Below are 16874 nucleotides of genomic sequence, written 5' to 3'. Positions count from 1 at the left end.
CGAACCTCCCCAGAGCCCCCCGGTGCCCCCTGAAGCCCCCCGACCCTCCCGGACCCTCCCGAACCCGTCGGAGCCCCCCAAACCCTCCTGAACCTCCCCCGACTCCTCCCGAACCCTCCTCGAACCCTCCCGACACTTCCCGAAACCTCCCGAACCCTCCCGAACCCCCCCGGACCCCCCCGCATCCCCCCTCGCCCCCCGGGGGTCTCACCTGGATGACGTCGCTGAGCACGAGCGCATCGAACCGGGCCAGGTAGGCTCGGTGGTACCGGCGGAGCAGCCGCACGTGGCGCCGGACCAGGGCCCGGAGCTGCTCCAGCAGGAACAGCAGCTCGGCCACGCGGCTGTGGGGGGGAGAGACCCCCGGGACCCCCCCCCGAATTACCGGAGTGACCCCCGGAACCGCCCAGGGACCCCCGGAACCACCCAGGGACCCCTCCCCGAATTACGGGAGTGACCCCCGAACTCACCCAGGGACCCCCGAACCTCCGGAAACCACCCAGGGACCCCCGAAACCACCCAGGGACCCCCGAACCCACTGAGGGACCCCCGAACCTCCGGAACCCATCCAGGGACCCCTCCCCGAATTACGGGAGTGACCCCCGAACCCATCCAGGGACCCCCGACCCCATCCAGGGACCCCCGAACCTCCCCGAACCCACCCAGTGACCCCCGAACCGCCCCAGGGACCCCCCCCGAATTACGGGAGTGACCCCCGAACTCACCCAGGGACCCCCCGAACCTCCAGAACCCACCCAGGGACCCCCGAACTTTCCCGAACCTCCGGAACCCACCCAGGGACCCCCCCACCGCGAATTACGGGAGTGATCCCGGAAACCACCCAGGGACCCCCGAACCTCCCCGAACCCACGCAGGGACCCCCGAACCTCCGGAAACCACCCAGGGACCCCCGAACCGCCCCGAACTCACTCAGTGCCCCTCGAAAGTCCGGAACCCACCCAGGGACCCCCGAAACCACCCAGGGACCCCCGAACCTCCCCGAACCTCCGGAACCCACCCAGGGACCCCTCCCCGAATTACGGGAGTGATCCCGGGATGGTTCCGGGACTGTGGGAGCTCCCCAGGGACCCCCGAACCGCCCCAGGGACCCCCCCCCCGAATTACCGGAGTGATCCCCGGAACCGCCCAGGGACCCCCGAACCTCCCCGAACCCACCCAGTGACCCCCGAACCAGTCCCGGACCCACCCAGTGACCCACGAACCGCCCCAGGGACCCCCCCCCGAATTACCGGAGTGATCCCCGGAACCACCCAGGGACCCCCGAACCTCCCCGAACCCACCCAGGGACCCCCGAACCCACCCCGGGACCCCTCCCCGAATTACGGGAGTGATCCCCGAAACCGCCCAGGGACCCCCGGAACCGCCCAGGGACCCCCGAACCTCCCCGAACCCACCCAGTGACCCCCGAACCGCCCCAGGGACCCCCCCCCCGAATTACCGGAGTGACCCCCGAAACCGCCCAGTGACCCCCGAACCGCCCCAGGGACCCCCCTCCGAATTACCGGAGTGATCCCCGAACCACCCAGTGACCCCCGGAACCCATCCAGGGACCCCCGAACCCACCCCGAACCCATCCAGGGACCCCTCCCCGAATTACCGGAGTGACCCCTGAAACCGCCCAGGGACCCCCGAACCTCCCCGAACCCACGCAGGGACCCCCGAACCTCCGGAAACCACCCAGGGACCCTCGAACACACCCAGGGACCCCCGGAACCCCCCCGGGGACCCCCCTCGAATTACGGGAGTGACCCCGGGATGGTTCCGGAACTGTGGGAGCTCCCCGCGAACCGCCCAGGGACCCCCGAACCTCCCCGAACCCACCCAGGGACCCCCCCCCCCCGAATTACGGGAGTGATCCCGGGGTGGTTCCGGAACCGTGGGAGCTCCCCAGGGACCCCCGAACCTCCCCGAACCCACCCAGGGACCCCCCCGAACCGCCCCGAACTCACTCAGTGCCCCCCGAAAGTCCTGAACCCAACCCGGGACCCCTCCCCGAATTACCGGAGTGACCCCCGGACCCACCCAGGGACCCCCGAACCTCCCCGAACCCACCCAGAGACCCCTCCCCGAATTACGGGAGTGACCCCCAGACGGTTCCGGAGCTGCGGGATGAGGGCAGGACCCCCCCGGGGACCCCCGAATCTCCCCGAACCCACCCAGGGACCCCCAAAACTCCAGAACCCACCTAGGGACCCCCGAACCTTCGGAACCCACCCAGGGACCCCCGAATCCACCCAGGGACCCCCCGGAACCCACCCAAAATTTGCTGGGCGTCCTCAGAGTCCCCCGAACCCCCCAGAGCCCCCTCCCCAGAGCCCCCCGAACCCCTCGGAGCCCCCCCGGAACATCCCCGAACCCCCCAGACCCGCCCCAAGCGCCCCCATCCCGGTGGGTGTCCCCCCTTTGTCCCCTCCCTGTCCCCTCCCTGTCCCCTCCCTGTCCCCTCTGTCCCCTCCCTGTCCCCTCCTGTCCCTCCCTGTCCCCTCCCTGTCCCCCCCTGTCCCCTCTCTGTCCCCTCCTGTCCCTCCCTGTCCCCTCCCTGTCCCCCCCTGTCCCCTCTCTGTCCCCTCCCTGTCCCCTCTGTCCCCTCCCTGTCCCCACCTGTCGCTGAAGTCCTCGGGGTTTTTGCTCTTGGTCACGTGCTCGGCGTGTCGCGACAGCCAGCTCACCTCGTCGCGACAGAGCGACAGCGCCACGAACACCAGCAGGGCCTGGGGGGGCGGGGGGGAGGGGGTTTGGGGGGGGCACGGGGACCCCAAATCCCAAATCCCAAATCCCTGAATCCCAAATCCCCAAACCCGAAATCCACCCCCGAACTCAAATCTCAAAAACCCCAAATCCCGAACCCTGAATCCCAAATCCCTGAATCCCTGAAACCCCGAACCCCAAATCCCAAATCCCCAAACCCGAAATCCACCCCCGAACTCAAATCCTGAACCCCAAATCCCGAACCCTGAATTCCAAATCCCTGAACCCCAAATCCCAAATCCCGCACCCTGAATCCACTCCCGAACCCTAAATCCCTGAACCTCAAATCCCCAAACTCCAAACCCCAAATCTCCGAACCCCAAATCCCGAACCCTGAATTCCAAATCTCAAACCCCAAATCCACCCCCGAGCCCCAAATCCCAAATCCAGAACCCTGAACCCACCCCGAACTCCAAACCCAAAACCCCAAACCCCAAATCCTTCACCCCAAACCCTGAATCCACCCCCGAACTCAAATCCCCGAACCCCAAACCCCAAATCCCAAATCCCCAAACCCCAAATCCCAAATCCCAAATCCCTGAATCCCAAATCCATCCCCGCACCCCAAATCCCAAATCTCAAACCCCAAATCCACCCCTGAACCCCAAATCCCAATTCCCGAACCCTGAATTCACCCCGAACTCCAAACCCAAAACCCCAAACCCCAAATCCTTCACCCCAAACCCTGAATCCATCCCTGAACCCCAAATCCCTGAACCCCAAATCCGCCCCCGAACTCAAATCCCAAACCCCAAATCCATCCCCGAACCGCAAATCCAAAATCCCCCCAAACCCCCCAAAATCCCCCAAATCCCCCTCAGAACTTTCCGAGTTTTCCCCCAAAATTCACCCCAAATCCCCCAAACCCCCCAAGCCCCCCCCAATCCCCTCAAATCCCCCCTAAATCCCCCCAAAATCCCCCCAAATCCCCTCAAATCCCACCCAGAACTCTCCGAATTTTCCCCCCAAACACCCCAAAATTCCCCCAAATCCCCCAATCCCCCAAATCCCCCCAAAATCCCCCCCAGAACTCTCCGAAATTTCCCCCAAAATCCCCCAAAACCCCCCAAATACCCCCCAAATCCCCCACAAAATCCCCAAAAAATCCCCACAAAATCCCCAAATCCCCCCAAAATTCCCCCAAATCTCCCCCGGAACTCTCCGAAATTTCCCCCAAAAATCCCGCAAACCCCCAAAAACCCCCCCAAACCCCCCAAAATCCCCAAATTCCCCCCCCGACCTTGGGTCCGAGCAGCCCGGGCTGATCCTCGAGCAGCGCCGCGAGTTCCCGCACGGCCCCGCGCAGGAAGGAGCGGCGGGCGCGGTGCAGGGCGGGGCTGGGGGGATTTGGGGAGGGGGTTTGGGGTCACTGGGGGGATCTCGGGGGGTCTCGGGGGTCGGGGGGATTCGGGGGAGGGGGCGGAACCTCATATAGGAACGAGGGGAATGATTGGATGGGGGAGGGATGAGGGGATTTGGGGGGATTTGGGGGGGTCTTGGGGGTCTCGGGGTTCACTGGGGGGGTCTCGGGGGGTCTCAGGGGTTTTGGGGGGTCGGGGGGATTCAAGGGGAGCAGGGGGAGGGGACAGAACCCCGCTTAGGGAGGAGGGGAATGATTGGATGGGGGAAGACTGAGAGGATTTGGGGGGGTCACGGGGGTCTCTGTGGGGCTTGGGGGGCTTTAGGGGGGTCATTGGGGGGGTCTAAGGGGGTCACTGAGGGTCTCTGGGGGTCTCAGGGGGTTTGGGGGGTCGGGGGGATCCGGGGAGAGCAGGGGGAGGGGGCAGAACCTCACATAGGGAGGAGGAGAATGATTGGATGGGGGAGGGATGAGGGGATTTGGGGGGGTCATGGGGGTCTCTGGGGGTCTCTGGGGGTTTAGGGGGGTCACTGGGGGTCACTGGGGGGGTCTCTGGGGGTCTCAGGGGGTTTGGGGGGTCGGGGGGATTCGGGGGAGGGGGTAGAACCCAGTGTAGGAACGAGGGGAATGGTTGGGTGGGGGAGAGATGAGGGGATTTTGGGGGGGTCTCTGGGGGTCACTGGGGGGGTTTTGGGGGGTCTCTGGGGGTCTCGGGGGGTCTCAGGGGGTCTCAGGGGGTTTGGGGGGTCGGGGGGATTCGGGGGAGGGGGCAAGGGGAGGGGGCGGAACCCCGCGTAGGGAGGAGGGGAATGGTTGGATGAGGGAGGGATGAGGGGATTTGGGGGGGTCTCTGGGGGTTTGGGGGGATTTGGGGGGTCACTGAGGGTCACTGAGGGGGTCTCTGGGGGTCTCTGAGGGTTACTGGGGGGGTCTCTGGGGGTTTTGGGGGTTTGGGGGGTCGGGGGAATTCAGGGGAGGGGGCGGAACCCTGAGTAGGGAGGAGGGGAATGGTTGGATGGGGGAGAGTTGAGGGGATTTGGGGGGGTTTGGGGGTCTCTGTGGGGCTTGGGGGGCTTTAGGGAGGTCATTGGGGGGGTATAAGGGGGTCACTGAGGGTCTCTGGGGGTCTCAGGGGGGTCTCAGGGGGTTTGGGGGGTCGGGGGGATTCGGGGGAGGGGGTAGAACCCAGTGTAGGAACGAGGGGAATGATTGGATGGGGGAGGGCTGAGGGGATTTTGGGGGGTTTGGGGGGGTCACTGGGGGTCACTGAGGGTCTCTGGGGGTCTCTGGGGGTCTCAGGGGGTTTGGGGGGTCGGGGGGATTCGGGGGGGGCAAGGGGAGGGGGCGGAACCCCGCGTAGGGAGGAGGGGAATGGTTGGATGAGGGAGGGATGAGGGGATTTGGGGGGGGTCTCTGGGGGTCACTGGGGGGTTTGGGGGGGTCTCAGGGGGTCTCGGGGGGTCTCAGGGGGTCTCGGGGGGTTTGGGGGGTCGGGGGGATTCGGGGGGATTCGGGGGAGGGGGCAGAACCCTGAGTAGGAACGAGGGGAATGATTGGATGGGGGAGAGTTGAGGGGATTTGGGGGGTCTTTGGGGGGGTTTGGGGGTCTCGGGGTTCACTGGGGGGGTCCTGGGGGGTCTTGGGGGTCTCGGGGGTCGGGGGGATCCGGGGGGATTCGGGGGAGGGGGCAGAACCCCGCGTAGGAACGAGGGGAATGATTGGATGGGGGAGGGATGAGGGGATTTGGGGGGGGTCCCGGGGGTCTCTGGGGGTCTCAGGTGGTCTCGGGGGGTTTGGGGGGCCCAGGATGGGGGACAAGGGGGAGGTCAGGATCATCCCAAAGGTCACCCCAAAGTGACAGCGGTTGTGACAAAGGGGTGGGTGCGGGGTGACCCCAAAAGACCCCCGAGGGCAGGGGACTGTGGGGACAGTGGGGACAGTGGGGACAGTGGGGACACGGGGAGAGTGGGGGCAGTGGGACACGGGGATACAGGGACACGGGGACACGGGGAGAGTGGGGACACGGGGACAGGGGACAGTGGGGACACGGGGACAGAGTTTTTGGGGCGCTCTGGGACCCCCAAACGCCCCCACCCCCCCAGACCTGTGCGCCAGCGCGTGGTCCCGGCACTCCCTGACATCGGCCACGCGCTTCCCGAACCTGGGCAGGGACAGCGGGGACAGCTTGGGGACAGCCTGGGGACAGCTTGGGGACACCTTGGGGACACCCTGGGGACAGCCTGGGAACGGCCACCCCCCCTGGGGACACCCTGAGGACACCCCCGGTGTCGCGGTGCCACCCCCAACGTCATTGTCCCACCCCTGGTGTCACTGTGCAGTGCCACTCCGATGTCGCAGTGCCATCCCCGATGTCCCAGTGCCCCCCAGATGTCGCGGTGCCCCGCCCTGGTGTCCCCCCGGTGTCCCGGTGTCCCCCCGGTGTCCCGGTGCCACCCCCGATGTCCCAGTGCCACCCCCGGTGTCCCGGTGCCACCTCCGGTGTCCCAGTGCCATCCCCGATGTCCCGGTACCCCGCGGTGTCGCTGTCCCACCCCCGATGTTCCCCCGATGTCGCGGTGTCCCCCCCCGACGTTGCAGTGCCACCCTCGGTGTCGCAGTGCTCCCCTCTCCGAGGTCCCCGATGTCCCCTCGATGTCCCGGTGCCACCCCCCATGTCCCGGTACCCCCCGGTGTCGCTGTCCCACCCCCGATGTCGCAGTGCCATCCCCGATGTCCCGGTGCCCCGTCCTCGATGTCCCTCCGATGTCCTAGTGCCCCCCGCCCCGGTGTCCCAGTGTCCCCCCGGTGTCCCCTCGGTATCACCGTGTCTCCTCGGTGTCGCAGTGCCCCTCCAGTGTCGCAGTGCCCCCTCCGCTGTCCCCTCGATGTCCCAGTGTCCCCCCGATGTCCCCCCGATGTCACACTGCCACCCCCGGTGTCGCAGTGCCACCCCCGGTGTCCCGGTGCCACCCCCCGATGTCCCAGTGCCCTCCCCGGTGTCCCCCCGGTGTCCCCTCGATGTCACACTGTCCCCCCCGGTGTCGCTCACCCCTTGAGCCCCCCCAGCAGCTCCTCGGTCACTTTGTGCACCGCGATGGCCTCGTCGCGCACCAGGGGGACAAAGAGCGAGCCCTGCAGGGCGCGGCGCCACAAATCCAGGCACGGGGGGGCGGAGAGGGCGCCCGGGACCACCAGGAACCCCACTGGGGACACCAAATGGGGACAATAAAACAGGGACACTGCCAGAGCGCCCGGGACCACCAGGAACCCACTGGGGACACCGGAATGTCAGGGACATGGGAATGGGGACAACAAAACCACCAGGAACCCCACTGGGGACACCGAGAGGGTCAGGGACATTGGAATGGGGACCCCAAAACCGCCAGGAACCCACTGGGGACACCAAATGTCAGGGATCGGGAATGGGGACATCAGGACCACCAGGAACCCCACTGGGGACACCGGGAGGGGGACAACAAAACAGGGACATCGGAATGGGGACACCGGGACCACCAGGAACCCCACTGGGGACACCGGGAGGGTCAGGGACGTCGGAATGGGGACACCGAAATGGGGACAACAAAACAGGGACACTGCCAGAGAGCCCGGGACCACCAGGAACCCACTGGGGACACCCAGAGGGTCAGGGATCCGAAATGGGGACAAAAAAACCACCAGGAACCCCACTGGGGACACCAAAATGTCAGGGACATCGGAATGGGGACACCGGGACCACCAGGAACCCCACTGGGGACACCGAGAGGGTCAGGGACATCGGAATGGGGACACCGAAATGGTCACGGACCCCAAAATGGGGGCCCTGAAATGGGGGAGTGGGGTTTGGGGACGCTGCCCAGGGTTGGTTGGGGACATTGCCCACAGGGGTTGGGGACATTTCACAAGGGGGTTGGGGACACTGCCCAAGGGAGTTGGGGACACTCACAGATGATCCAGCGCTCCATCACCTCCAGGGACAGGTACTCACAGGCCATCTGGGGACAGCAGTGTCACCTCCTCACTGTCCCCTGACCCCCAGTGTGTCTCTGTCCCCATGTCACCGTGTCACCCTGCCCCTATGTCCCCATGTCCCCGTGTCCCCATGTGCCCCCATGTCCCCATGTCCCCATGTCCCCGTGTCACTCACACTGTCGCACGTGGCTGGGCTCAGCATGTCCCCATGTCCCCATGTCCCCCCATGTCCCCATGTCCCCATTGTCCCCGTGTCACTCACGCTGTCGCACGTGGCCGGGCTCAGCATGTCCCCATGTCCCCATGTCCCCATGTCCCCATTGTCCCCATGTCACTCACGCTGTCACACGTGGCCGGGCTCAGCATGTCCCCCTGTCCCCATGTCCCCCCATGTCCCCATGTCCCCATGTCCCCATGTCCCCCCATGTCCCCATGTCCCCACTCACGCTGTCACACGTGGCCAGGCTCAGCATGTCCCCATGTCCCCATGTCCCCATGTCCCCCCATGTCCCCATGTCCCCATGTCCCCCCATGTCCCCATGTCCCCATGTCCCCATGTCCCCCCATGTCCCCATGTCCCCACTCACGCTGTCACACGTGGCTGGGCTCAGCATGTCCCCATGTCCCCATGTCCCCATGTCCCCATGTCCCCATGTCCCCCCATTGTCCCCACTCACGCTGTCGCACGTGGCCGGGCTCAGCATGTCCCCATGTCCCCCCGTGTCACTCACGCTGTCACACGTGGCCGGGCTCAGCATGTCCCCATGTCCCCATTGTCCCCATTGTCCCCACTCACACTGTCACACGTGGCCGGGCTCAGCATGTCCCCCCATTGTCCCCGTGTCACTCACGCTGTCGCACGTGGCCGGGCTCAGCATGTCCCCATGTCCCCATGTCCCCATGTCCCCATGTCCCCCCATGTCCCCCCATTGTCCCCGTGTCACTCACGCTGTCGCACGTGGCCGGGCTCAGCATGTCCCCATGTCCCCATGTCCCCATGTCCCCATGTCCCCATTGTCCCCATGTCACTCACGCTGTCACACGTGGCCGGGCTCAGCATGTCCCCCTGTCCCCATGTCCCCCCATGTCCCCATGTCCCCATGTCCCCACTCACGCTGTCACACGTGGCCGGGCTCAGCATGTCCCCATGTCCCCATGTCCCCCCATGTCCCCATGTCCCCATGTCCCCGTGTCACTCACGCTGTCACACGTGGCCGGGCTCAGCATGTCCCCATGTCCCCATGTCCCCCCATGTCCCCATGTCCCCATTGTCCCCCCATTGTCCCCGTGTCACTCACGCTGTCGCACGTGGCCGGGCTCAGCATGTCCCCATGTCCCCATGTCCCCATGTCCCCATGTCCCCGTGTCCCCGTGTCACTCACGCTGTCGCACGTGGCCGGGCTCAGCATGTCCCCCCATTGTCCCCGTGTCCCCATTGTCCCCATGTCACTCACGCTGTCGCACGTGGCCGGGCTCAGCATGTCCCCATGTCCCCATGTCCCCATGTCCCCATGTCCCCCCATTGTCCCCTCATGTCCCCGTGTCCCCGTGTCACTCACGCTGTCACACGTGGCCGGGCTCAGCATGTCCCCCGCGGGTCCCAGCAGGCTCAGCAGCTGCTCCCGTCTCCACTGCTCCGCGTCCTGGCAGCGCCGCGAGAACGGGGCCCGCAGGGACAGCAGGGCGCTGCTCAGCGCCTGGGGGACACGGGGACATTGGGGGACATCGGTGACATGGGGACAGCAGGGCGCTGCTCACCGCCTGGGGGACACGGGGACATGGGGACATGGGGGACAGCAGGGACAGCACCGCCATGGGGACATGGGGACAGTAGGGACATGGGGACATGGGGCCCGCAGGGACAGCAGGGCGCTGCTCAGCGCCTGGGGGACATGGGGACATGGGGGGACATCGGTGACATGGGGACAGCAGGGCGCTGCTCAGCGCCTGGGGGACACGGGGACATGGGGACATGGGGACAGCACCATGGGGACAGCAGGGACATGGGGATATGGGGACAGCAGGGACATGGGGACAGCAGGGCGCTGCTCACCGCCTGGGGGGGACAGCAGGGACATGGGGACATGGGGACAGCAGGGACATGGGGACAGCAGGGCGCTGCTCACCGCCTGGGGGACACGGGGACATGGGGATAGCACCATAGGGACATGGGGACATCGGTGACATGGGGACAGCAGGGCGCTACTCACCGCCTGGGGGACATGGGGACATGGGGGACAGCAGGGACAGTACAGCCATGGGGACAGCAGGGACGTGGGGGACAGCAGGGACATGGGGACAGCAGGGACATGGGGACAGCACAGCCATGGGGACAGGAGGGACATGGGGACACACAGCCATGGGGACATCGGTGACATGGGGACAGCAGTGCCAGGGGGAGAGCAGAGCTATCGGACAGCACTCCCATAGGGACAGCAGGGACATGGGGACACCATACCGGGGACACCGAGCTGGGGACACCGCGGGGTCCCTGTCCCTGTCCCTGTCCCCGACCCACCTTGGTGTGGGGCCCGAACTCCTCGGGCAGTTTCTTGAGCGGGTGCTCGTACTCCAGAACCATCTGCGCCAGGCGGGGGAACCCGGGCTCGCTGCGGGGACATTGGGGACATTGGGGACACGCTGGGGACAGCCCCGGGGCCACCACAGCAGGGACACGGCATTGGGGACACGCTGGGGACAGCCCCGAGGATGGTTCCAGCAGGGACACGGCGTTGGGGACACGCTGGGGACAGCCCCAGGACCGCCCCAGCGCAGCTCCCCCGGTGTTTGGGACACACTGGGGACACACTGGGGACAACCCCGAGGATGGTTCCAGCAGGGACATGGCACTGGGGACACGTTGGGGACAGACCTGGGGCCAGCCCCGGTGTTGGGGACACACTGGGGACAACCCCAGGGTTGGTTCCAGCAAGGGCACGGAACTGGGGACAACCCCGGTGTCACCCTCGGGGAGGGGACAGAGCGAGGGGACAACCCCGGTGGTGACAGTGCCTTGGGGACAGCCTGGGGACACAGCCCCGGTGGTGACAGCGCCTTGAGGACACTTGGGGACACAGCCCCGGTGGTGACAGCGCCTTGAGGACACTTGGGGACACAGCCCCGGTGGTGACAACGCCCTGGGGACACAGCCGCGATGGTGACAACCCCTGGGGACACAGCCCCGGTGGTGACAGTGCCTTGGGGACAGCCTGGGGACACAGCGCTGGGGACAATCCTGGTGGTGACAGTGCCTGGGGACAGACCCGGTGGTGACAGTGCTTTGGGGACAGCCTGGGGACACAGCCACGGTGGTGACAGAGCCTTGAGGACACTTGGGGACACAGCGTTGGGGACAATCCTGGTGGGGACAGAGCCTTGGGGACAGCCTGGGGACACAGCCGCGGTGGTGACAGCGCCCTGGGGACACGCGAGGACACAGCCGCGGTGGTGACACAGCCTTGGGGACAACACTTGGGGACACAGCCCCGGTGGTGACAGTCTTGGGGACAGCCTGGGGACACAGCACTGGGAGCAACTCTGATAGTGACAGAGCCTTGGGGACACCTGGGGACACAGCGTTGGGGACAACCCCGGTGGTGACAGCGCCTTGGGGACACTTGGGGACACAGTCCCGGTGGTGACACTGCCTTGGTGACACAGCCCCGGTGGTGACAGTGCCCTGGGGACACCTGGGGACACAGCCGCGGTGGTGACAGCCCCTGGGGACACGCGGGGACACAATCCCGGCGGTGACAGCCCCTGGGGACACTCGGGGACAGGGCGGAGGTGGCACCTGGCGCCGTGGCTCATCTCGTGCGCGCACTGGTAGAGCCCCAGCAGCAGCCGCCGCTCCTCGGTGCGCGCCAGCAGCAGCACCAGCGACACGTAGGTGACAACCAGGTCCAGGTAACCCTTGGTGAGGTCGTAGTTGATGTGCTGGGGGGGAGGGGACAGCGGTGAGACCGCGGGGACAACAGAGGGGACAGCGGTGAGACCGCGGGGACAGCGCGGGGACAGAGGTGAGACCGTGGTGACAGTGATGGGGACAGAGGTGAGACCTCGGGGACAAAGGTGAGACCTCGGGGACAGCGCTGAGACTGCGGGGACAGCGGTGGGGACAGAGGTGAGACCGAGGGGACAGAGATGGGGACAGTTGAGGGGACAGAGGTGAGACCTCGGGGACAAAGGTGAGACCGCGGGGACAGAGGTGAGACCGCGGGGACAGTGGTGGGGACAGAGATGGGGACAGAGGTGACACCGTGGGGATAGAGGTGAGACCGAGGGGACAGCGATGGGGACAGCGATGGGGACAGCAGTGAGACCGCGGGGACAGAGGTGACACCGCGGGGACAGAGGTGAGACCGCGGGGACAGTGGTGGGGACAGAGATGGGGACAGAGGTGACACCGTGGGGATAGAGGTGAGACCGAGGGGACAGCGATGGGGACAGCGATGGGGACAGCAGTGAGACCGCGGGGACAGAGGTGACACCGCGGGGACAGAGGTGAGACCGCGGGGACAGTGGTGGGGACAGAGATGGGGACAGAGGTGACACCGTGGGGATAGAGGTGAGACCGTGGGGACAGCGATGGGGACAGAGGTGACACCGCGGGGACAGAGGTGAGACCTCGGGGACAAAGGTGAGACCTCGGGGACAAATATGGGGACAGAGGTGAGACCTCGGGGACAGCGCTGAGACTGCGGGGACAGCGATGGGGACAGAGATGGGGACAGCGCTGAGACCGAGGGGACAGCGATGGGGACAGTTGAGGGGACAGAGGTGAGACCTCGGGGACAAAGGTGAGACCTCGGGGACAGAGGCGGGGACAGGGATGAGACCGAGGGGACAGAGAAGGGGACAGAGGTGACACCACGGGGACAGAGGTGACACCGCGGGGACAGCGATGGGGACAGCAGTGAGACCGTGGGGACAGCGATGGGACAGAGGTGGTGACAGCGATGGGGACAGAGGTGGTGACAGCGATGGTGACAGCGATGGTGACAGCGATGGGGACAGTGATGGTGACAGCGATGGGGACAGCGATGGGGACAGTGATGGGGACAGAGGTGGTGACAGCGATGGTGACAGCGATGATGACAGCGATGGTGACAGCGATGGTGACACCGCGGGTCCCGGGGGTGGCACTCACGATGTCGAAGTAGCACTGGCTGGCGTCGATGGTGTTGAGCAGCTCGTACACGTGGTCCTGGTGACAAGGGGACATGGCGGGTGTCACCGCGGTGTCCCCGGGCGGCAGGGACAGCGCTGTCCCCTGTGTCCCCAGCCCGGCTCACCCGGAACTCCAGCAGGTCCAGGAAGGTGTGGTAGAACGGGGACAGCACGCGCACGATGTCACCTTTGTCCCTGTGCACCGGGCCCAGGTGCTGCTGCAGGGGACAGGGGACAACAGGGGGACAGCGGCGTGGGTGGCACGGCGGGGACAGTGGGGTGGGGGGAGGAAAGGGGACAGGGTGAGGTGACACAAGGGACACCAGGGTGACACCGGGGGGACAGCCAGGGTGAGGTGACACAAGGGACAGCCAGGGTGAGGTGACACAAGGGACACGCAGGGTGACATCCAGGGTCAGGTGGCAATGGGGACACGCAGGGTGACACCAGGGGGACAAACAGGGTGAGGTGACACAAGGGACAGCCAGGGTGAGGTGACAGTGGGGACACCAGGGGGACACCAGGGGGACAACCAGGGTGAGGTGACAGTGGGGACACGCAGGGTGGGGTGGCATAATCCACAGGGGGTGGGGACAGGGGACAGTGGGGACACAGGGATGGGGACACAGGGGCAGTGGGGACACTGGGACATTGGGGACAGGGGGGCTGGGGACACAGGGATGAGGACATGGATGTGGGGACACAGGGACACTGGGGACATGGGGACAATGGGGACACAGGGATGGGGACACACAGGGACAGTGGGGACACGGTGAGGACACAGGGGGTGGGGACACAGATGGGGACACGGGGACATTGGGGACATGGGGACAGTGGGGACACGGGGGTGGGGACACGGGAATCATGGGGACACGGGGACACTGGGGACATGGGGACACAGGGGACAGTGGAGACAGGGGGGCTGGGGACACGGGGATGGGGACAAAGGGGTGGGGCCACAGGGGTGGTGACATTGTGGGGACACGGAGGAGGGGACACAGGGACGGTGGGGACAGGAGGACAGCGGGGACACAGGGGGAGGCGACACTGGGGACATGGGGACACTGTGGACAGGGGGACACGGAGACAGTGGGGACATGGGGACACAAGGACATGGTGACAGTGGGGACACTGGGGACACGGGGACATGGGGACACAGGGGACACAGGGACACAGGGACACAGGGGGAGGGGACACGGGGACATGGGGACACTGTGGACAGGGGGACACGGAGACAGTGGGGACACTAGGGCAGGGGACACAGGGGACACAGGGACACTGGGACACGGGGACAGTGGGGACAGGGGGACACGGGGACACAGGGACACAGGGGACATGGGGACACGGGGACACAGAGGACACAGGGGACACGGGGACACAGAGGGAGGGGACACAGGGGCCACGGGGACACGGGGACAGTGGGGACATGGGGACACAGGGGGAGGGGACACAGGGGACACGGGGACAGTGGGGACAGGGGGACACAGGGACACGGGGACACAAGGACACGGGGACACTGGGGACATGGGGACACAGGGACACGGGGACACAGGGACACGGGGACACGGGGACACGGGGACAGCGGCTCACGGTGCTGCTCCGCACGTCCAGGTGCGGGAATTTCTTCTGGATGAATTTGGCCGAGGCCTCCATGGCCTTGTCCCCGAGGAAGGGCGGCCGCGTGCGGGGGTCCGAGCACGTCTGGGGGACCCGCGGCTCAGAACCCCCGAAGGGATCCCAAAAACCCCTGAACTGATCCCAAAAACCCCACAAAACTGATCCCAAAAACCCCCAGAACTGATCCCAAAAACCCCCAGAACTGATCCCAAAAACCCCCAGAACTGATCCCTAAACCCCCAGAACTGATCCCAAAAACCCCCAGAACTGATCCCTAAACCCCCAGAACTGATCCCAAAAACCCCCCAGAACTGATCCCAAAATCCCCCAGAACTGATCCCAAAAACCCCCCAGAACTGATCCCTAAACCCCCAGAACTGATCCCAAAAACCCCCCAGAACTGATCCCAAAATCCCCCAGAACTGATCCCAAAAACCCCCCAGAACTGATCCCAAAATCCCCCAGAAATGATCCCAAAAATCCCCAGAACTGACCCCAAAAATCCCTCCCCGAGTTGGGACCCCCCAAAACCCCCCCGAGCTGATCCCAAAAACCCCTCAGAACTGATGCCAAAAATCCCTCCCTGGGTTGGGACCCCCAAAATCCCCCAGAACTGATCCCAAAACCCCCGTGAACTGATCCCAGAAACCCCCCGGAACTGATCCCAAAAATCCCCCCGAGCTGGGACACCGCCAAAACCCCTGAGAACGGATCCCAAAATCCCCCAGAACTGATCCCAAACCCCCGTGAACTGATCCCAAAAATCCCCAGAACTGATCCCAAAAATCCCTCACTGGGACCTCCAAAACCCCCCAGAACTGATCCCAACCCCCCGTGAACTGATCCCAAAAATCCCCAGAACTGATCCCAAAATCCCCCCGAATGGATCCCAAAAACCCCCTGAACTGATCCCAAAACCCTCAAAACTGATCCCAAAACCCTCAGAACTGATCCCAAAAATCCCCCCGAGTTGATCCCAAAAAACCCCAGAACCGATCCCAAAACCCCCCTGAACTGATCCCAAAAATCCCTCCCAGGACTGGGACACCCAAAAATCCCCCCGAGCTGATCCCCAAAACCCCCCAGAATGGATCCCAAAAATCCCTCTCCGAGTTGGGACCCCCAAAAACCCCCTGAACTGATCCAAAAAACCCCTCAGAACTGATCCCAAAAATCCCCCCGAATGGATCCCAAAACCCCCCAAATGGATCCCAAAATCCCCCCAGAACTGATCCTAAAATGCCCCCAAACCGATCCCAAAAATCCCTCCCTGGGCTGGGACCCCCAAAATCTCCCCAAACCCCCCCCCGAACTGATCCCAAAACCCCTCAGAACTGATCCCAAAATCCCTTCCCGGATTGGAACATCCCCAAAATCCCCCGAACTGACCCCCAAAACCCCCCAAACTGATCCCAAAAATCCCTCCCCGGGCTGGGACCCCCAAAATCCCCCCTGAACTGATCCCAAAAATCCCTCCCCGGGCTGGGACCCCCCAAAAATCCCTCCCTGGGCTGGGACACCCAAAATCACCCCAGAACTGAATCCAAAAATCCCTCCCTGGATTGGGACACCCCCAAAATTCCCCCTTGTCCCTACCCCAACCCTCCCCACACTGGGACCCCCCCAGAAACCCCCCCAAAACCCCTCCTGTGCTGTCCCCCCTCCCCAAACCCCCCCCAAAACCCCCCCAACCCCCACTCCCCCCCATCCCCTCAGCTTCCCCCATGGCTCGGGGGGGTTTGGGGACCCCAGGGTGTCCCCCCAATGTCCCCCCCAAACCTTTTTGATGTGGTAGAGGCGCACGAGGACGCCCCGGCCGCGCTCGTTGAGCAGCGTCAGCTTCTCGGCCAGTTTGTCCCCGTACACCGAGGGCAGGGACATGGTGGCAACTCGGTGGCACCTTGGTGTCACCCCCCACGGTCCCTGAAAGGCCCCAAACCCCAACTTCCCCTTCCTGGGTTGGGCCCGATGGCGCCGAGGCCACCAAGCC

The 16874-nt window shown here is 65.2% G+C and overlaps 1 protein-coding gene across 1 annotated transcript in view; it reads right to left on the bottom strand.

The window, feature by feature from the left end:
• NCKAP1L (NCK associated protein 1 like) overlaps nucleotides 1–16796 on the bottom strand; it is a 34211-nt gene extending 17415 nt beyond the window's left edge. The window contains exons 1-13 of the mRNA XM_033083309.1: nucleotides 16664–16796; nucleotides 14858–14968; nucleotides 13393–13485; nucleotides 13248–13304; nucleotides 11892–12034; nucleotides 10617–10707; nucleotides 9658–9795; nucleotides 8073–8121; nucleotides 7179–7332; nucleotides 6234–6290; nucleotides 4010–4106; nucleotides 2623–2732; nucleotides 212–344 (exon numbers count right to left, since the gene is read on the bottom strand). Coding sequence (XP_032939200.1) covers nucleotides 212–344; nucleotides 2623–2732; nucleotides 4010–4106; nucleotides 6234–6290; nucleotides 7179–7332; nucleotides 8073–8121; nucleotides 9658–9795; nucleotides 10617–10707; nucleotides 11892–12034; nucleotides 13248–13304; nucleotides 13393–13485; nucleotides 14858–14968; nucleotides 16664–16765 — 1335 coding nt within the window. The 5' untranslated portion in view covers nucleotides 16766–16796. The remainder of the gene's footprint in view (nucleotides 1–211; nucleotides 345–2622; nucleotides 2733–4009; nucleotides 4107–6233; nucleotides 6291–7178; nucleotides 7333–8072; nucleotides 8122–9657; nucleotides 9796–10616; nucleotides 10708–11891; nucleotides 12035–13247; nucleotides 13305–13392; nucleotides 13486–14857; nucleotides 14969–16663) is intronic.
• Between the last annotated feature and the right edge of the window lie 78 nt (nucleotides 16797–16874).

The sequence above is a fragment of the Catharus ustulatus genome, chromosome 31 (assembly GCF_009819885.2).
Source record: "Catharus ustulatus isolate bCatUst1 chromosome 31, bCatUst1.pri.v2, whole genome shotgun sequence".
In the NCBI taxonomy this organism is placed as follows: domain Eukaryota; kingdom Metazoa; phylum Chordata; class Aves; order Passeriformes; family Turdidae; genus Catharus; species Catharus ustulatus.
This window is presented reverse-complemented; position numbering and strand designations above follow the sequence as displayed.